The following is a 14,505-nucleotide window of genomic DNA, read 5'->3' as shown; positions in this document are numbered from 1 at the left end:
TCCATTGAGATTGCTGGAAAGAGTTAATTAATCCAATCAACACTTTGTATTCTGGAAGGTTATCTGAATATTTCACTTTTATCATTGGAAACAAGTAAGTTCATTACCAAAACTGTAGCTAAATTGCTTTGAGAGCAATGAACCAATGAATATACAAGTAAAAAGTCTCATCTAAAGAAATGTAATACTACTTTCCTGCCTATTAACAGACATATTTGATAATTTTGCAACGTTTTTGTGCATTAACTGCCAGGTTTTATTGACTGAATCAATATTTGGTTGAGTATATTTGCAGTTCAAGGACAATTATGCAGAAAATGTATCACAGTTTTTAATACAACAAAATTTTGCTACATAAGAACCAATAGGCTATTTTCCCTGGATTTGAAAAAAAAAGAGGGGAAATCTGTACTTGGATTTTGGTATAACATGCCAAGTTAAAAGCACAGGAACTACAATATAAAACAACAACAACAACAACTGTGGCAACTTTGTTCTGAATCTCTGTTTATCTCTGCTGTCATTAAGATTCATGGTTGAAAAGACACAGATTTAATTAGGACTGGGTCCTCTGAGCCTTGGTTCAAGGCCTCAATCATTGGTAAAGTCATACTTGTAATGGCATTGAGTGATTTGGTACACAGTATAAGATTGATAAAGAAAGGAGAGATAACAGGCAGAAAATCCAAATCCCAGGTGGGAGAGGTGAAAGAAAAAAATCGGAGGGCAGCCTAGATACACAATATGACTGCTGAGGTATCAAGGAAAGTGCTGTGAAGAGTACTGCAACTGAAATCCCCATGACAGGTTATTGAAGATTGAGTAGGGGGTGGAATCCCATTTAAGCTTGTAGGTCTCCTGACAAAACAGATCCATTTCCGTTTTCCCCCCAGAAGTAGTCCCTGGATATACTGAAGTTTCAAATTATTTAGGAGCTGCCCTACAGAAAACATACTATGCAATCAGTAAATGTGACTGGTCCTGTCTAAGGTCCCAGTCAGGTATAAATGAATCCAGAACCAATATTGGATCAGCCAGAGTTAATGATTGCATTTTCTGTTTCCTATATACCACCTTGATGGAGTTATAAGAAAGTGGTAAAATTGTATTTATTATTTAGTAAGGGTTGTGTTCAACTAATGTTTACTCAGAGGAGACCTATCACAATTAATGGACAGGATTAACTTAAGTTCATTCATTTTAATGGGTTTATGCTGACTAAACATTAGTTGAATACAACCTTATATTCAACCTTAAATTCCAGAAAAATGAGGGCATGGTTAGGATCCAGAATTGTGCAGTGTGGAACTCCACATTCGTCTTTTTTTGTAGCATCTCACATCCATATTCGGGATACACATCTTCAAGTTCTCTCTATTGCTTTCTGTTGTTTGCTTCCTGAATCCACAGAAGCCCTGCTGCTAATTCTAGATTGTCCACCCATTGCTTAGGTGCCATCCCCTGTCTTTAAAGATTGTAGGGTCTCCACACTAACATTGGCTTATTTCGTTGGCCTGAAGAGTCTCTTGCCACAGGTCCTGAGGATGTCCATTTTAACTTGGTGTCCCTTTCCATGACTCCATAACTGTCAATCTTTGTCATCTTAAATCATTAATTCTTTATATCTTTAAATGATAAGTTCCATGGAGAGCCTAAAACCTTCAAAAATCTAGTCTGGGTGCTTGGAGGACCAGCATGGGAAGTGCCAATGGGGGGCTACAAAGGGAAAGGGGAATCGGCAAAACTAAGCTCTCTTCTTTCACCTGCAGGAGTGTCCATTTTGGGCACCTCTGCTTGATGCAGCTCACTGTTCAGAATGGAAGGAGCCCTTCCATTCAGAGAGCAGCAGGTCTGACTCCAACCACAACATAATTAAAATGATGTGCTTTATCTATAGAAACCACAGAGTTCTACAGACTGCATAAATTCCCCACATATAGGCAAGCTAGTTATGTGCAGTTGAAATTTCCTTTCTCTGAAAATTCTGTAGACAGGGTTTTTATCTGAAGACAATAACCTTAGAATAATAACCCCAGAGATAACTGCTGAATCTTGTTTTATAAATAAACCCTTGGTAATCTACAGATGCTTTATGGGCTTTGGAAACAAAGATGACCCCAACAGTTGCTGGGTTGTTTTTTTAAAAAAAAATCTGTTTGAGACTGAGTCCCTGGAAAGCCTTTGTTCAGCTCTGCATACCTAGGCATATCATAAAATGCCAGCACAACTTATTCCCAGAGAAATGAGGTAAAGAGGCATTGCTGTGTATGAGATGCAAGAGAGACCTGTGAAAGACCCTGTGGAAGAAATTTAGACAATAAATCAGAGTCAAAAAAGCTTTTAGCCTTATGCTGTTCTATAGGCCTGGCAGGAGAAGATGGCCATGAACCTCGGAAGTCAGCAGTATTCAGAGCACATAACCTCTTCTTAGGTGATAAGACTTTGACATGCAAAAAAGGTCCTGGTGTTAGAAATTGATCTATTTAATGGTAGCGAAAAGGCATATTATTTTTTAAACATAGCCTCTAGACACAAAATGCAGGAAGCAGATAATTTTCAGCTTGCTGTGGGTGAACAGATGAAAGGATTTATAGAAGTTGCTTCATAGAATGTGACAGAGTCACAGCTGCTTAACCGGGTAACATGGGGAACTGTAATGGATGTTAAAGAATAAAAAATGCAGGATGAAATATTAATTGGGCATCAAATATTCAACTCATCTGTAAATTACTGCAAAATATTTGGGTGGCAAACTTTCCTCTCACTTCATTAACAGGTAAACAACATGAAATCCAGATCACCTGAAACGGAACAGCATTATTTTAAAAATATTCAAATCTAACCTTTATTGTTAAAAGTAAGCCTTTGAAAATTATCATAATAATAAAAATATCAATAGTGGTTTTTTTAAAGAAATACCTGTTTGAAAAATATTCTAGCTGAAAACCTAAGATGCTATTCCACTAAATCTTACATGACTAAGAACATGACTAAGTTAAGTCCGTTAATTTCAATAGGTTTACTTCGACTTGAATACCATCTTATATTACATCTGTGACCCGGGAAATGGTGCAACAGAAGTTCAAGCAGTTTATTATGCTGTTACAGTGTAACGGCAATGATATTGTTCGATATATATGATATCCCATTCCCACAGTTCTATCACGAGCAAGTGTCACACAAATAAAGGGACCTCAAGGTTAGGATATGCTTGCGCTTCCTCTGTTTCAAACATGAATAAAGACACTTTTTAAAATGTCATCCTGGGGCCTTCAAGGAACAGGGATCCAAGTTTGAAATATATTCATAGGGTATCCTTGAGAGTTCATCGATCAAAGCGTTAATGGTGACCTCAGATGTTCACATGACTTAAGATGGGTCACCATGGCTACTTTTGAGGAATCTAAAACGTTCTGGGGAGACAAAGAACCCCTTTGGAAGATGTGTGAGAGCATGAGGATTTAAAATGCCTTCTCAACAGACCTAGAGGGGATGGGAGACCTTACAGTGATGGAAGAATAGTGAGTCACACATGATTCCCCAATGGTTGTTATGTCTTAAATCAGTCTTATTTTAAACATCATCATCACCATCTCTATAGTACACCCTGGGAGTGAGTGAGTTATTTACTTACTTACTTACTTACTTACTTACTTACTTATTTAGCATGCTGCCCTTCATCTGTAGATATCTGGGCAGTTCACAACATAGAAATATAAGATTGTGTTGCCACCCTTTGGACCTCTTGTGGAAGAGGCGCATGAAGAAGGGCTTCAGATGATGGTCACAGGGTCTGGGTCTTGAGTATATTATCCTTCTGTGACTAACATAATTTATACAAATGCACCACCACAGTATATGCTCAGTAATCATTGTGAATGTTGTGAAAGAAAGAATAATAACAGACAGGGGACACTAAATAGTAGTTGCTCAATTTAGTCTGCCACAGGTACATTGCCCATTCACAGAGAAATCTTTTCTAGGACATAACAGAGCTGTCTTTAGCTAGTCAGGTGGCAATCTTTGGAAGTAAATCCTACTGAATTCCACAGGGCTTACTCCCAGGGTTAGGGTTGCAGCCCCAGACTTTGAGAAGAGCTGGATAGGTTTATGGAAGGGGGCACACAAGTCTCCTATTCCCTATAAGATGTGGCAATCTGAGTGCCTGTGTATGCCACTGAAGGAACAGGGTTCTATTATGAGCTATAGGATCCCCACCAACTGAGTCTAAGGAGCAATCCTAGCTTGGGCTGGATTTTCCAGCCACATCTGCAGTTCTGCCAGCTCCTGCTGGTCAATGCAGAAGGTGGAGTGGGATGTTTTGCACTTGTTTCGCTATGCAAACTGGCACAGCCTGAGGACACAGTTCAGGGACCTCCTCAGAATTGGAAGGGCTTTGGTTCCAGTTGATCCATTGCAATGTGTCCAGCAGACGGATACCTTCACGAAACTCCTAAACCCTAGCAGCAGCGTGGATCAGGGGTTTAGGATTGCTCTGCTTGTCCTTTAGGAACATAATAGAAATACTTGTCCTATTGTTGTTTAACTGACCCTAGGAATGTTAAGGCCTCCCAATCACAGGTATGAAGCTAATGTACCAATGAACATTATCTGACAAGATGTAGTGATGGCTGCCATAGAGGATGGCTTTAAAAGAGGAACAGACAAATCCATGGAGGTTAAGGCTATGAATGGCTACTAGCCATGATGGCTCTGCCTCTACTCTCAGAGGCACTATGGCTGTGAATGCCGGTTGCTTTGAATCCCCAGTGGGGAGAACATTGTTGCACTCTTGCCCGGTCTGTGGGTTTTTGATAGGCCACTGTCTGAACAAGATGCTGAACAAGATAGGCCTTTGGTCTGATTGAACAGGCCTTGCTATCTTTCAGTTTATGGGCTCACAAGGACACGACATGGTTTTGTGGACTGAGATGTAACTTTATTTCGAAATCACATTTCAACTCTAAGTTTATGACTCCTGAATTTTGGAGTTTGCATGAAGTCTCTTGTGGAGTTAATTATTATACTTCTGTGATTATGCTAGAACACAATACATATAAAATAAGTGTTGACAACGTGCAAACGGGCATGTTACGTATATACAAAGGACTGAAAAATCTCTTAGGACTGAGAGATATATTAAGTTGTTCCAATACTAATAGGAGTGTCAAAAGGGTTTACCAGATTACCATCTTTTGTTAAAATTGCGCCAAGCTGTCAAAGAAGCTTAACTCATTGCTTCTTGAAGACAAAAATGTAACAACTGCAGGATAAAATGCTTTCACAGTGTTTTTCATTGACTTTAATCTTGAATTTCCATTTTGATGATGAATTGTTATCATCTTAGTAGTACTGGCTTCTCTCGGGAGCAGAAATGTGACAAGAGTGTGTTATCTGCAGGAAACTTTAAAATAAAATTATATCCTCCAACTGCAACCAAAGCCAAAGCTCAGACTATTTATTTCCTTTTATTCTTGCTAACAGCAACAGGCATCACATAGTCCACTGAAGGTCTTATCCATCACTCCATTTTCCTGCCTGCTATGAAAGCCAGCATATTAATCTCCTAACAAACCACACTGTAGGTTATTACATCTTTTAAATCTAATCTCAAATTCTAAGTGTAAGCATAATGTAAATGCTTTGAAGGTTTGCTTCATATTAACCACTTCTCACCAGTAAATTTGAGTTTCTGATTTTGTTGTTGCTGTCAAAGAAATCCAGAGGAAGAGAAATGGATGCTTCATATCTTTTACTTCTGTACAGCCCAGTGAGATATAAGAACCTTTATCGCACTCAGCAAAATCCAGCCCTCCCAAGCTCCTCTTTAGAGGCAAGCAGATGATGCATGAGGTCCAAAAAGCTATCTCCAGGGCTGTGGTGAGAAGGTATGTCAAGAATGAACTTTATATTGTGAAACTTTTTTTTCTTTAATGTGCATTACTGCACATTCCTTTAGACGAAGAAGAAAGCTGCCGAGGCCTATGACCAAAACCTTTCATCTGTATTAATTCATAAAAGTTGTATAACTCTACAACACAGAGCAGGCTTTGCGGCAGGTTTGATGTCTGGACCACATGGAATTTTCTCTCGATAGCAGGTTGGAAGACATATAACTAAACTAGGGCACTTTCTTTTTTACCCATCAAAGCCAGAAAAGCAGGTGTTCAAGTGTTCTGTGATGGATTTACGCAACGGAGGGCTACTTTGCCAAAAGTAGAACCTAAGAATAATGGAGCCGGTATATATATTGTGCTAATGGAGAACAATGGAAAAAGAACTGTATGGTGGCAGCACAGGTTAATCTTGACACTGACACATCTGGTGTTGCAGCCGTTGAAGCGAAGAACATGCAGAGAGTGACTATAGGCGAGAGCCAGGGCTCCTCATTATTTCTCTTCTAATGCCACTATACTAGTTTCCTGGTAGGTGGGTCACTGTTGCTTACTGGGAGGGGAGGGGTAAGACAGCAGGAATGTCAGCAAGGCACTTCTGTATAATACACTACTCTCCTGCCTAAAACTTTTGGACTTTCATTTTTTCCTCCTTTGTTGCTATCATCATTCTATTTTCAACAACATATTTGCATGTGAGTATTAAATTATTCCCGCATTGCAGGGGATTGGACAAGATGACTCTTGGGGTCCCTTATGAAACTAGATATACTCAGGACTTCTTTTCAGGTGGAACTCACCAGAAATCAGTTCCAGCACCTCTCAAGTGGGCGCCATTGCCATTGTAAGAGAAGAAGGGAGTTGTTCATGGTGAGTTCTGGTGACTCCTTTTCTAGAAAAATAGCACTGGGTACACTCATTGTGCAAGAGCAACTGATAGATTAGCTTGCAAATAACACAAAATAGGTCATTGAAAAATTCAAATATGGGCACTGACGGAGAACTCTGGCATGAGGGTGCCACGGTGAAAATTGTTGGATGGGACTGAGGGAACCAGATTCCTTATTTTAAAAATAATAGTAATAATAATGTTTAGTATATTTACTCACCATAAAGATTATCTTTTAAAAGTTAAGCACCTTGAAGTTCCATTGATTTCACTGGGAGAGAACAAAACAAGTACTTCAGTTTTCTCATTGAAATCAATAGGAGTAAGTTCAAAGTGCTTAACTTAGGCATGATTGTGTCTCCTGTTTACAATAAAATCAGAATGTCTGCTACCTGGTTCCGAGAGAACCAAGTAAATACGCAGCCAAGAGGCTTGGCACAATTATTGGGCATGCTGTAGTAAATTATTGCTGAAATCAATATTACTTTTCAGATTTACAATTCTTGGTTTAATCCTTTTGCCACAGCAATCACTTCAGCTCTGACTTCTACAAGGCAAACCCCCAAAATCAATCAAATCTGAAGTTCACAGCAAATGTCTGTTCTGTTCACTTGCAAACTAAAGCACAGTGACAAGGAAAATGCTAGAATTATCAGGATTGAGCTTTCTACTAAAAGAGACCTACCATAGGGAGGTCCTTACAGGTGATTTATGTTCTCATGCGCTGGCTGGTGATGTTCCAAATTAGCTTGATAGATGGGAAGGAAGGGACTGAGCGACGGAAGTAAAAAACATGCTTGGTGTTTTGTGCTGTGTTTGCTCAGCTTTGGCAAAAAACATTTCACCTGCCTCACATTTTATGGTTCGTAGTACTTCTTGAATGTCTTATAAATTCAGATTTAAGGTTTATTTTATAAAAAGAAAATAAGAAGTAAATCATCTCTTTACCTATCGTATTATTAACTTCTACTAGTCAGCTTCATGGGTTTAATTCCAGAAAGAATAATATTTTTCATGCTTTGCAACCATGGCATTCGTTATTTCCCTTTTATACGGTGCTTTTAGGAAAACAAACTGTTCCAATTGCTTTGTTTCTTTCAAAACAACCTTGTGAGGTAGATCAGGATTATCATCCACTAATTGGCTCACAATGAATGAGCTCCTTGGGGAACATATTATGAGAAGTTTGAAGCAAAGGGACATGCGTTCTGTCACTTGCTCCCATTCCTTCAACATTGTGACCACTGATAATATTAAAAAGGCAGGGACTGCTGCCCTATAAGGTATGGAAGGGACAGGATCAAATCTATGCTTCCAGGTGTCATAAGAAAGCTGCAGAGATAGTGCAGGATAGTGCACACCCCGGAAATGATCTCTTTCAGCTTTTGCCTTCTGGAAGAAGGTACAGGGTTATAAACACTAGGACTAGCTGCCTGAGAAACAGTTTCTGTCCAAATGCGATTTTGGTTCTAAACACAGTGTAAGGGAGTCTCTATGGGAGTATATTGCATTTAAATATGGGGTATCAGAGTTTTTAGGGGATTAACCAGGCTGGGATAGCTGGGATAGTTGGTTTTTGAATGTCTGATGTAGATTTTTTTTCTGTATGGGACAATGACAATAAAGATTATCGTATCGTATGATGAACGGTGATAGGATTTTTAAAAAATGCATACAGAGTAGGGAGCGGGGGAGATAATGATAATGAATACTGAGATTGGGGAATAGCATACAAAGAAGAAAGTAACTGTGATTTGAGGGCAGGGGCTAGGATGAAACTATTGGTGGAATAGTTGGAAAGAACCACTGAGATTACCACTGATAAGGAACCAAAGATAATGTGAGGAGACTAAAGCTTAGTGGTAGAGGACATGCTTTGCATGCAGAATGATCCAGGTTCAATCTCTGGCACCCCCTCCCCCTCTTAAATAGAACAGACAGCAGCTGAAGGAGAACATCCTGCCTGAACAGCTTCTGCCAATCAGAGCAGACAATATTGGGTTAGGGGTCAGCAAACTTTTTCAGTCCACTGTCCCTCAGACCTTGTGGGGGGCCAGACTATATTTTTTTTTGGGGGGGGGAAATGAACGGATTCCTATGCCCCACAAATAACCCAGAGATGCATTTTAAATAAAAGGACACATTCTACTCATGTAAAAACATGCTGGTTCCCAGACCGTCCGCGGGCCGGATTTAGAAGGCGATTGGGCCAGATCGGTCCCCGGGCCTTAGTTTGCCTACCCATGGGTTAGACAGACAAACTGCCTGATTTTCTATAAGGCAGCTTTGTTTGTTGCTAACATCCTGCCTTAGAATGCAGGTGGCACAGTGTAAATGTAAATTGGTTGTGGCGTGTGTGATTTTAAGCAGATGATTCATAAGCAGGAGAAGGGCACTGAACTCTTCTTTCTGTGCACCAATCCTCTCCATTCAGGCACCACCACCAGCTGCTTTATGGAGGTTTAGCACATAGCATTTAGTATAGGGATATGGGCGGGGGAGGGGGGAGAGGGTTGGCTTCCCACACCTTCCCAACCTAACTTCACTTGCCATATGGGGCTGCTGATTGGTAAAAGCAAAATAAACATACAAATAAAAAACAGCTGGAGATTCTGAACACAGTTTGCCCGTGGCAGGACTGGTTTTGAAATGTGTTGCTTGCTTGTATTAACAGTCAGTTAGGTTACCTGCAAAGTTCACATTGTGATAAATCAAGTACTGTTTTCTTTAAAATAGTAGTCGTACTGAGGAGTATTGCATCTACCTGAGCATATGTAACGCTAGTGATTTCAGCGTAACTGAGCACAAGATTGTGTGGCACAAGCCTGTTGGAGAGCTTCTAGGAATATTATTATGTGGGGATGAGAGTCAAGATATATCCGTTTTGTAATGACAAGTTTTTATTAGGCACTGTGATGGTCTATTTTGACTGTGTAAGAATTACTGCTACCAGGTGGTAAACAGCCTCACTAGCGACTATTAATTTCATTCAATTTCACTTCATCACCTATACAACATAGCAGAGAAGCTGCCATTTGAAGACAGATGGCACTTGCGACATTTACTTGTAAGAGGCCACCAAATATATCAAGTAGTGTTTTATTCTTCAGCCAGATAATCAAATTATTGAATAGTATCCAATGCTATGAAATATTCTTAGAAGTGATGTACTGACATAGATGACTACTGTAACTATAGTTGGGCTTCCTTCTATATATTTATGACAATGTCAGTGTCAGCCTAGCTAGGAAGAGGAGAAGCAGCAGAAGGCTGGAAAAACATTTGAATTATGTGGTAATTTTCTCAGCAACTAAGTTCACATTTGGAAATACCATTTCCATCTCCAGTCATTAGAATTAGAAAGGTAATCTCAAGGATCTACAAAAACCATCAGTCAAAAATTAATTGCAATGGGAAGCCAATCTACATCTTAGTGCTACCTGGCAATAAGCCCCATTGAACACAGTGGGCCTTTGTGTTGTGCAAATGTGTATACTATTGCTCTATGGCAATAAGCCAGGCACAGAAAGCACTGGGAAATGGAATTTTGCTTGGTCAACACTTAAAGTTGATGCCTAGTACATCAACTTCTTCCATAAACCACACATCATAAGCAAATACAGCACAAATCAAGGAAATGATTGTTGTTGATATTTATGCTGACTCCACGAAGCCACACATTTCCCCTCCATAAGATTTCCAATGCATTCCCAGATAATAAAGTCAAAAATATGACTGAACAGACCTCAGACCTTAGATGTTAATGGTTGAAACCCAATGGTGCCCTAACAAGCACATCTATTTGTACAAAGGTGGTCCCTGATTTCTTATTGTTCCACCCATGTCACACCAAATACCATTCTGGAAAGCAGCTTTTCTGAGGGTTCTGGATATTGCAGCAGGAAGGAGGCACTAAAGCCTTAAATTAATAATATCACCTTCTCTCTCTCTCTCTCTCTCTCTCTCTCTCTCTCTCTCTCTCACACACACACACACACACACACACACACTATTGTAACCAAACTGAAGACAAGATATTTATTGCAGGCTCAGTCAGACTGTTTGGCCAGTTACTTACAACCTAAATTCCTGGAAGAGCTATTTAGAATTATGTCTGAAAACTCATAGATTTCATAAACAAATCAGTTCCTCTGAGGAATGAGAGGCAAGACTAAGTGAAAATAAAGATACAATCTCTGTTACCTCTTAAACAGGGATCTGTTGTTACTTTTTGTCAGTATTGCTTTTGAGGGACTGTTATTTCTGTGGCAATTACATGGATGCCAAGGCAATCCTTGCACAGGATGTTCTGGGAAAACTAGCAGGCTACAGTGATTTGACCTCTTTCCAGTTATATGAACCTGCCACATTTGATGATCTAGCCTCAATCAGAACATTCCAAGGGATGTCTCAAAACATATTATGAGACAGTAAAACTTTTTTCTTATGTGTGTGTCTCCTATGGTTTCTAAGTACCGTACTTCCTATCAGTTACTGATAGCTTTTCTTCTCTAGGTATGAGGAAAAAAATAAAAAGTACACACGTGTCTTTCGAGCAGAATCCTCCACAAAAAGCGAAGAGATGTCTTCATCCACTCCTGCTTCATTCTTTGCAATACAGGTGTATGCTCCTGTGTCTTCATAGCGTACATTGCTAATGTGGACCTCGCTGCCATTTGCTGGGTGCAGAAGAAACAAAGGAGTACATGAGTTATGGTTTTTGTTGTGTCACTTTGCTCGCAAGATGAAACAGGTAGCATTTGTTTTAGCCCAGCCCATTTAAAGCTTTTGTCCCTCCTCCTTGAACTCCCCTAACTTGGGGGATATAACATGTGGCCACAGATATGCAGTTGGTCAATGATGCACATTCTTCGGCTTGCTATCAGAGAGGAGCAATGCCTTTTTCTATTTCAGTGCCAATGTGTGCACATTCCATCATAGCCCAATCAATGCACGTGTGAACTCTCAGGTAGAGAGAGGCATTGGATTTGGTCTATAAAAATGCTAATTCAGAAACTGATATCCACAGATTAAAGGAGAAGATATGTTAGTTGGTTAAACAGCGTGTGCTTGGTTTTTTATAATCTTACCACTTCAAATTGGAAAATACTTCACTGTGGTAACATTTCCTAAAAATATTACTTGATACACTCGCACAAAATACTAAGGTGAATTGAAAATAGCTATAGACAGAGAAGTAAAGGAAAACATATATAGAACAGGTTACTTGTAGACTTCAGAACTGTCAGCTTCACTTCTGAGGTGGAGTTAACACATCATACCTGTTGCTCAAGGCTCTGCCTGAAGGCATGATAAATAAATTACACCAGTTTAAAAGTTCACGTTGCTCTCCGAAGTCTTTGTAGTGCAGATAAAAAGACATGCCTACGCTTTTACCTTGAAGAGTTAACTGTTTAGATAACTTTGGAGTTATATCAATCCCGTTCTTCAACCAGCCAAGCACTGGATTGGGGATACCCTCTGCATGGCACCGAAGGCTGGCTGTAACACCAGGCTCCCTTGCTTGGCTTTCGGGAAACACTCTTATGACAGGCGGAACTGAAATAGACAAAAAAGCATGATAAATCAGATGGAATGCAAATGATCAAAAACAGAAACACATTTTAAAAAGTAATCAGTGATAACAACTGCTTAGCCGTGTATCATTGGCAAAGCAGAAGGAAATTGTGACATTGACCATCTTGGCTACGAATTCTGGAAGACCTGCTCCCTGCCTTGTAGGCCTTTTCCACCTGGGCCCTGACTGATTCCAGCTATAAAAAGCTATGGCTGCTGAACAGACTCTTGGGCTGCTGTTTTGTTCCGGGGGTTTTGCTGAGGAGGAGGGGTTGTTGCTGTTGGTTTTTTTGTATATTTATTTTATATCTTGTGATTTATGTGGAAATTGTTCAGTTTGGTTGTGTATTTTAATGTTTTGCTTATTGTTTATTACTGCTTTTGTTGTGTTGTAGTTATGCCTTTCTTCATGTTGTAAGCCACATTGAACATGGTTTGAATTGTGGAAAGGCGGCACACCTATAAAATTATGACTGTGTGCATGTAAATGTTTCCTAGCAGATATTGACCTCTGTCATACAATTTGGGAAGGGCCATAGCTCAGTGGTAAAACAGCTACTTTGCATGCAGGTTCGATCCCCAGCATCTTGAGGTAGGGCTAGGAGAAAGATTTCTTGTCTGAAACCCTAGAGAGCCCCTATCCATCAGTGTACACAATACTAAGCTAGATGGACGAAATGTCTCACTCTGTATAAGGCAGTTTCCTCCTTTCCTGTGTTGTGGAAGGGTGAACATGCAGGGCCATTTGCCACTTGCCTACATACCCATGGTAAGTAGATAAATATTTCTGCATTGAAAATATATTTAATCTTCCTTTCCAAGTTGCATGAGAAAATTAAACTCGTAGAGTCGGAATCAATACATAATTAGTGAGGGGAAAACCACATTTCATGGCTGAGTGGCAATCAGAGGATTACATCTAGTCATTTATGACTATACTGTTACCTCACCTGGGATTTACAGTGTAAGACAAAACTACTGTGTGATGTAATTGTAAAATAAGAGTTGTCATATACAAATGTACCTCTGCATTAACAATAAAGCTCTCTAATTAAAATGGATTGCTTACACCCATCTCTTCAGGTTATTTACTTTCACTGCGATTGCAGTAGATCCCTACTAATTAAATTTTAATGCTTGCATCGTATGATTTTGTGCTAACTCCTTTCAAACAGAAAAAATAAAAGTGATAATCTAGAGGTAACTGCAGGTATCAAAAGTCCACATAGCGACTATTTCATAGGAAAACTTCCAGCAATATTGTTCACAATCTAAGGAGCTCCAAATGCACATATACAGCTCTAGCATACATGCACCATGTAGGGCTAAATGTGTGGACGGAAGAACACAGAGACGGAAAAAACAGTTGAGGACGTCTATTTTTTGCATATATTTCATAAGAAAAACACAAGTTCACAGAAAACCACACGTGGAAGATAATACCTTACAAAAGAGTCTTAAATCATTCCAAATGCCACATGGTTCTGAGGTCGTGCGCCTTCAACTTCCGGTATGATGAAAATGTACCGTTTTCCAATAAATTTAATATTATCTTGCTTACCTTCCCCATCTCAAATAAAATGTGCTAACTTTATTATAAACATGATGTGCCAAATTCATAATAGCTAATGTCTACATAATAACTAATGTCGCTAGAATCTCTCTCTACCCCATTAAACTAGTATACCTCCTAGCTGCTGTAAGAAGATGGATTATCATTTCCTGATCCTCCAGTGGAACCAAGCACAAATAAAGGATTCAAGAGAAGATTACATAATGCTGTGCTAATAATCTCAGCTGAAGGTTTGTTTGCTTGTCTGGCCATTCTTGGGGGGAAGGGCAGTACAAAAGATTCCTTAAAAAATGTGGGAAGGGGAGAATTTCAGTGAAGACAGACAAGGCCTGGGTGCATGTGCTCTTTCCTTTTCATAATTCTAGCATGCTCCCAGTGCCAACAATCCAGCTTTATGTGCTGTGGGAAAGGCCCTCCCTCATGGGCTTTTCACAAATGCTTTTCACAAACACCTGACAGAGGTGCAAGAAAGTATTTTACTTTAAAAAACAAATGAATGTGCTGCTCTCAGGCACTCCACATGCAGCCTCTGTGGCTTCGTCCTCTCTCTGGAAAGTTCAGGTGAGAATGTT

General features: G+C 39.7%; 1 protein-coding gene across 4 annotated transcripts in view; it reads right to left on the bottom strand.

Annotated features, from left to right (window-relative positions):
• The window catches only part of FSTL5 (follistatin like 5), a 323,917-nt gene that overhangs the window by 45,064 nt on the left and 264,348 nt on the right, over positions 1-14,505 (bottom strand). For all 4 annotated transcript variants that reach the window (XM_081021706.1, XM_081021708.1, XM_081021707.1 and 1 more), the window contains 2 exons: positions 12,181-12,342; positions 11,328-11,462 (listed from right to left, as the gene is read on the bottom strand). In XM_081021706.1, the coding sequence (XP_080877832.1) occupies positions 11,328-11,462; positions 12,181-12,342 (297 nt within the window). The remainder of the gene's footprint in view (positions 1-11,327; positions 11,463-12,180; positions 12,343-14,505) is intronic.

Source organism: Podarcis pityusensis, assembly GCF_964106645.2.
Source record: "Podarcis pityusensis genome assembly, chromosome: 9".
NCBI classification, from domain to species: Eukaryota; Metazoa; Chordata; class Lepidosauria; order Squamata; family Lacertidae; genus Podarcis; species Podarcis pityusensis.
The sequence above is the reverse complement of the archived record's forward strand: the minus strand, read 5'-3'. Positions and strand labels throughout refer to the sequence as shown.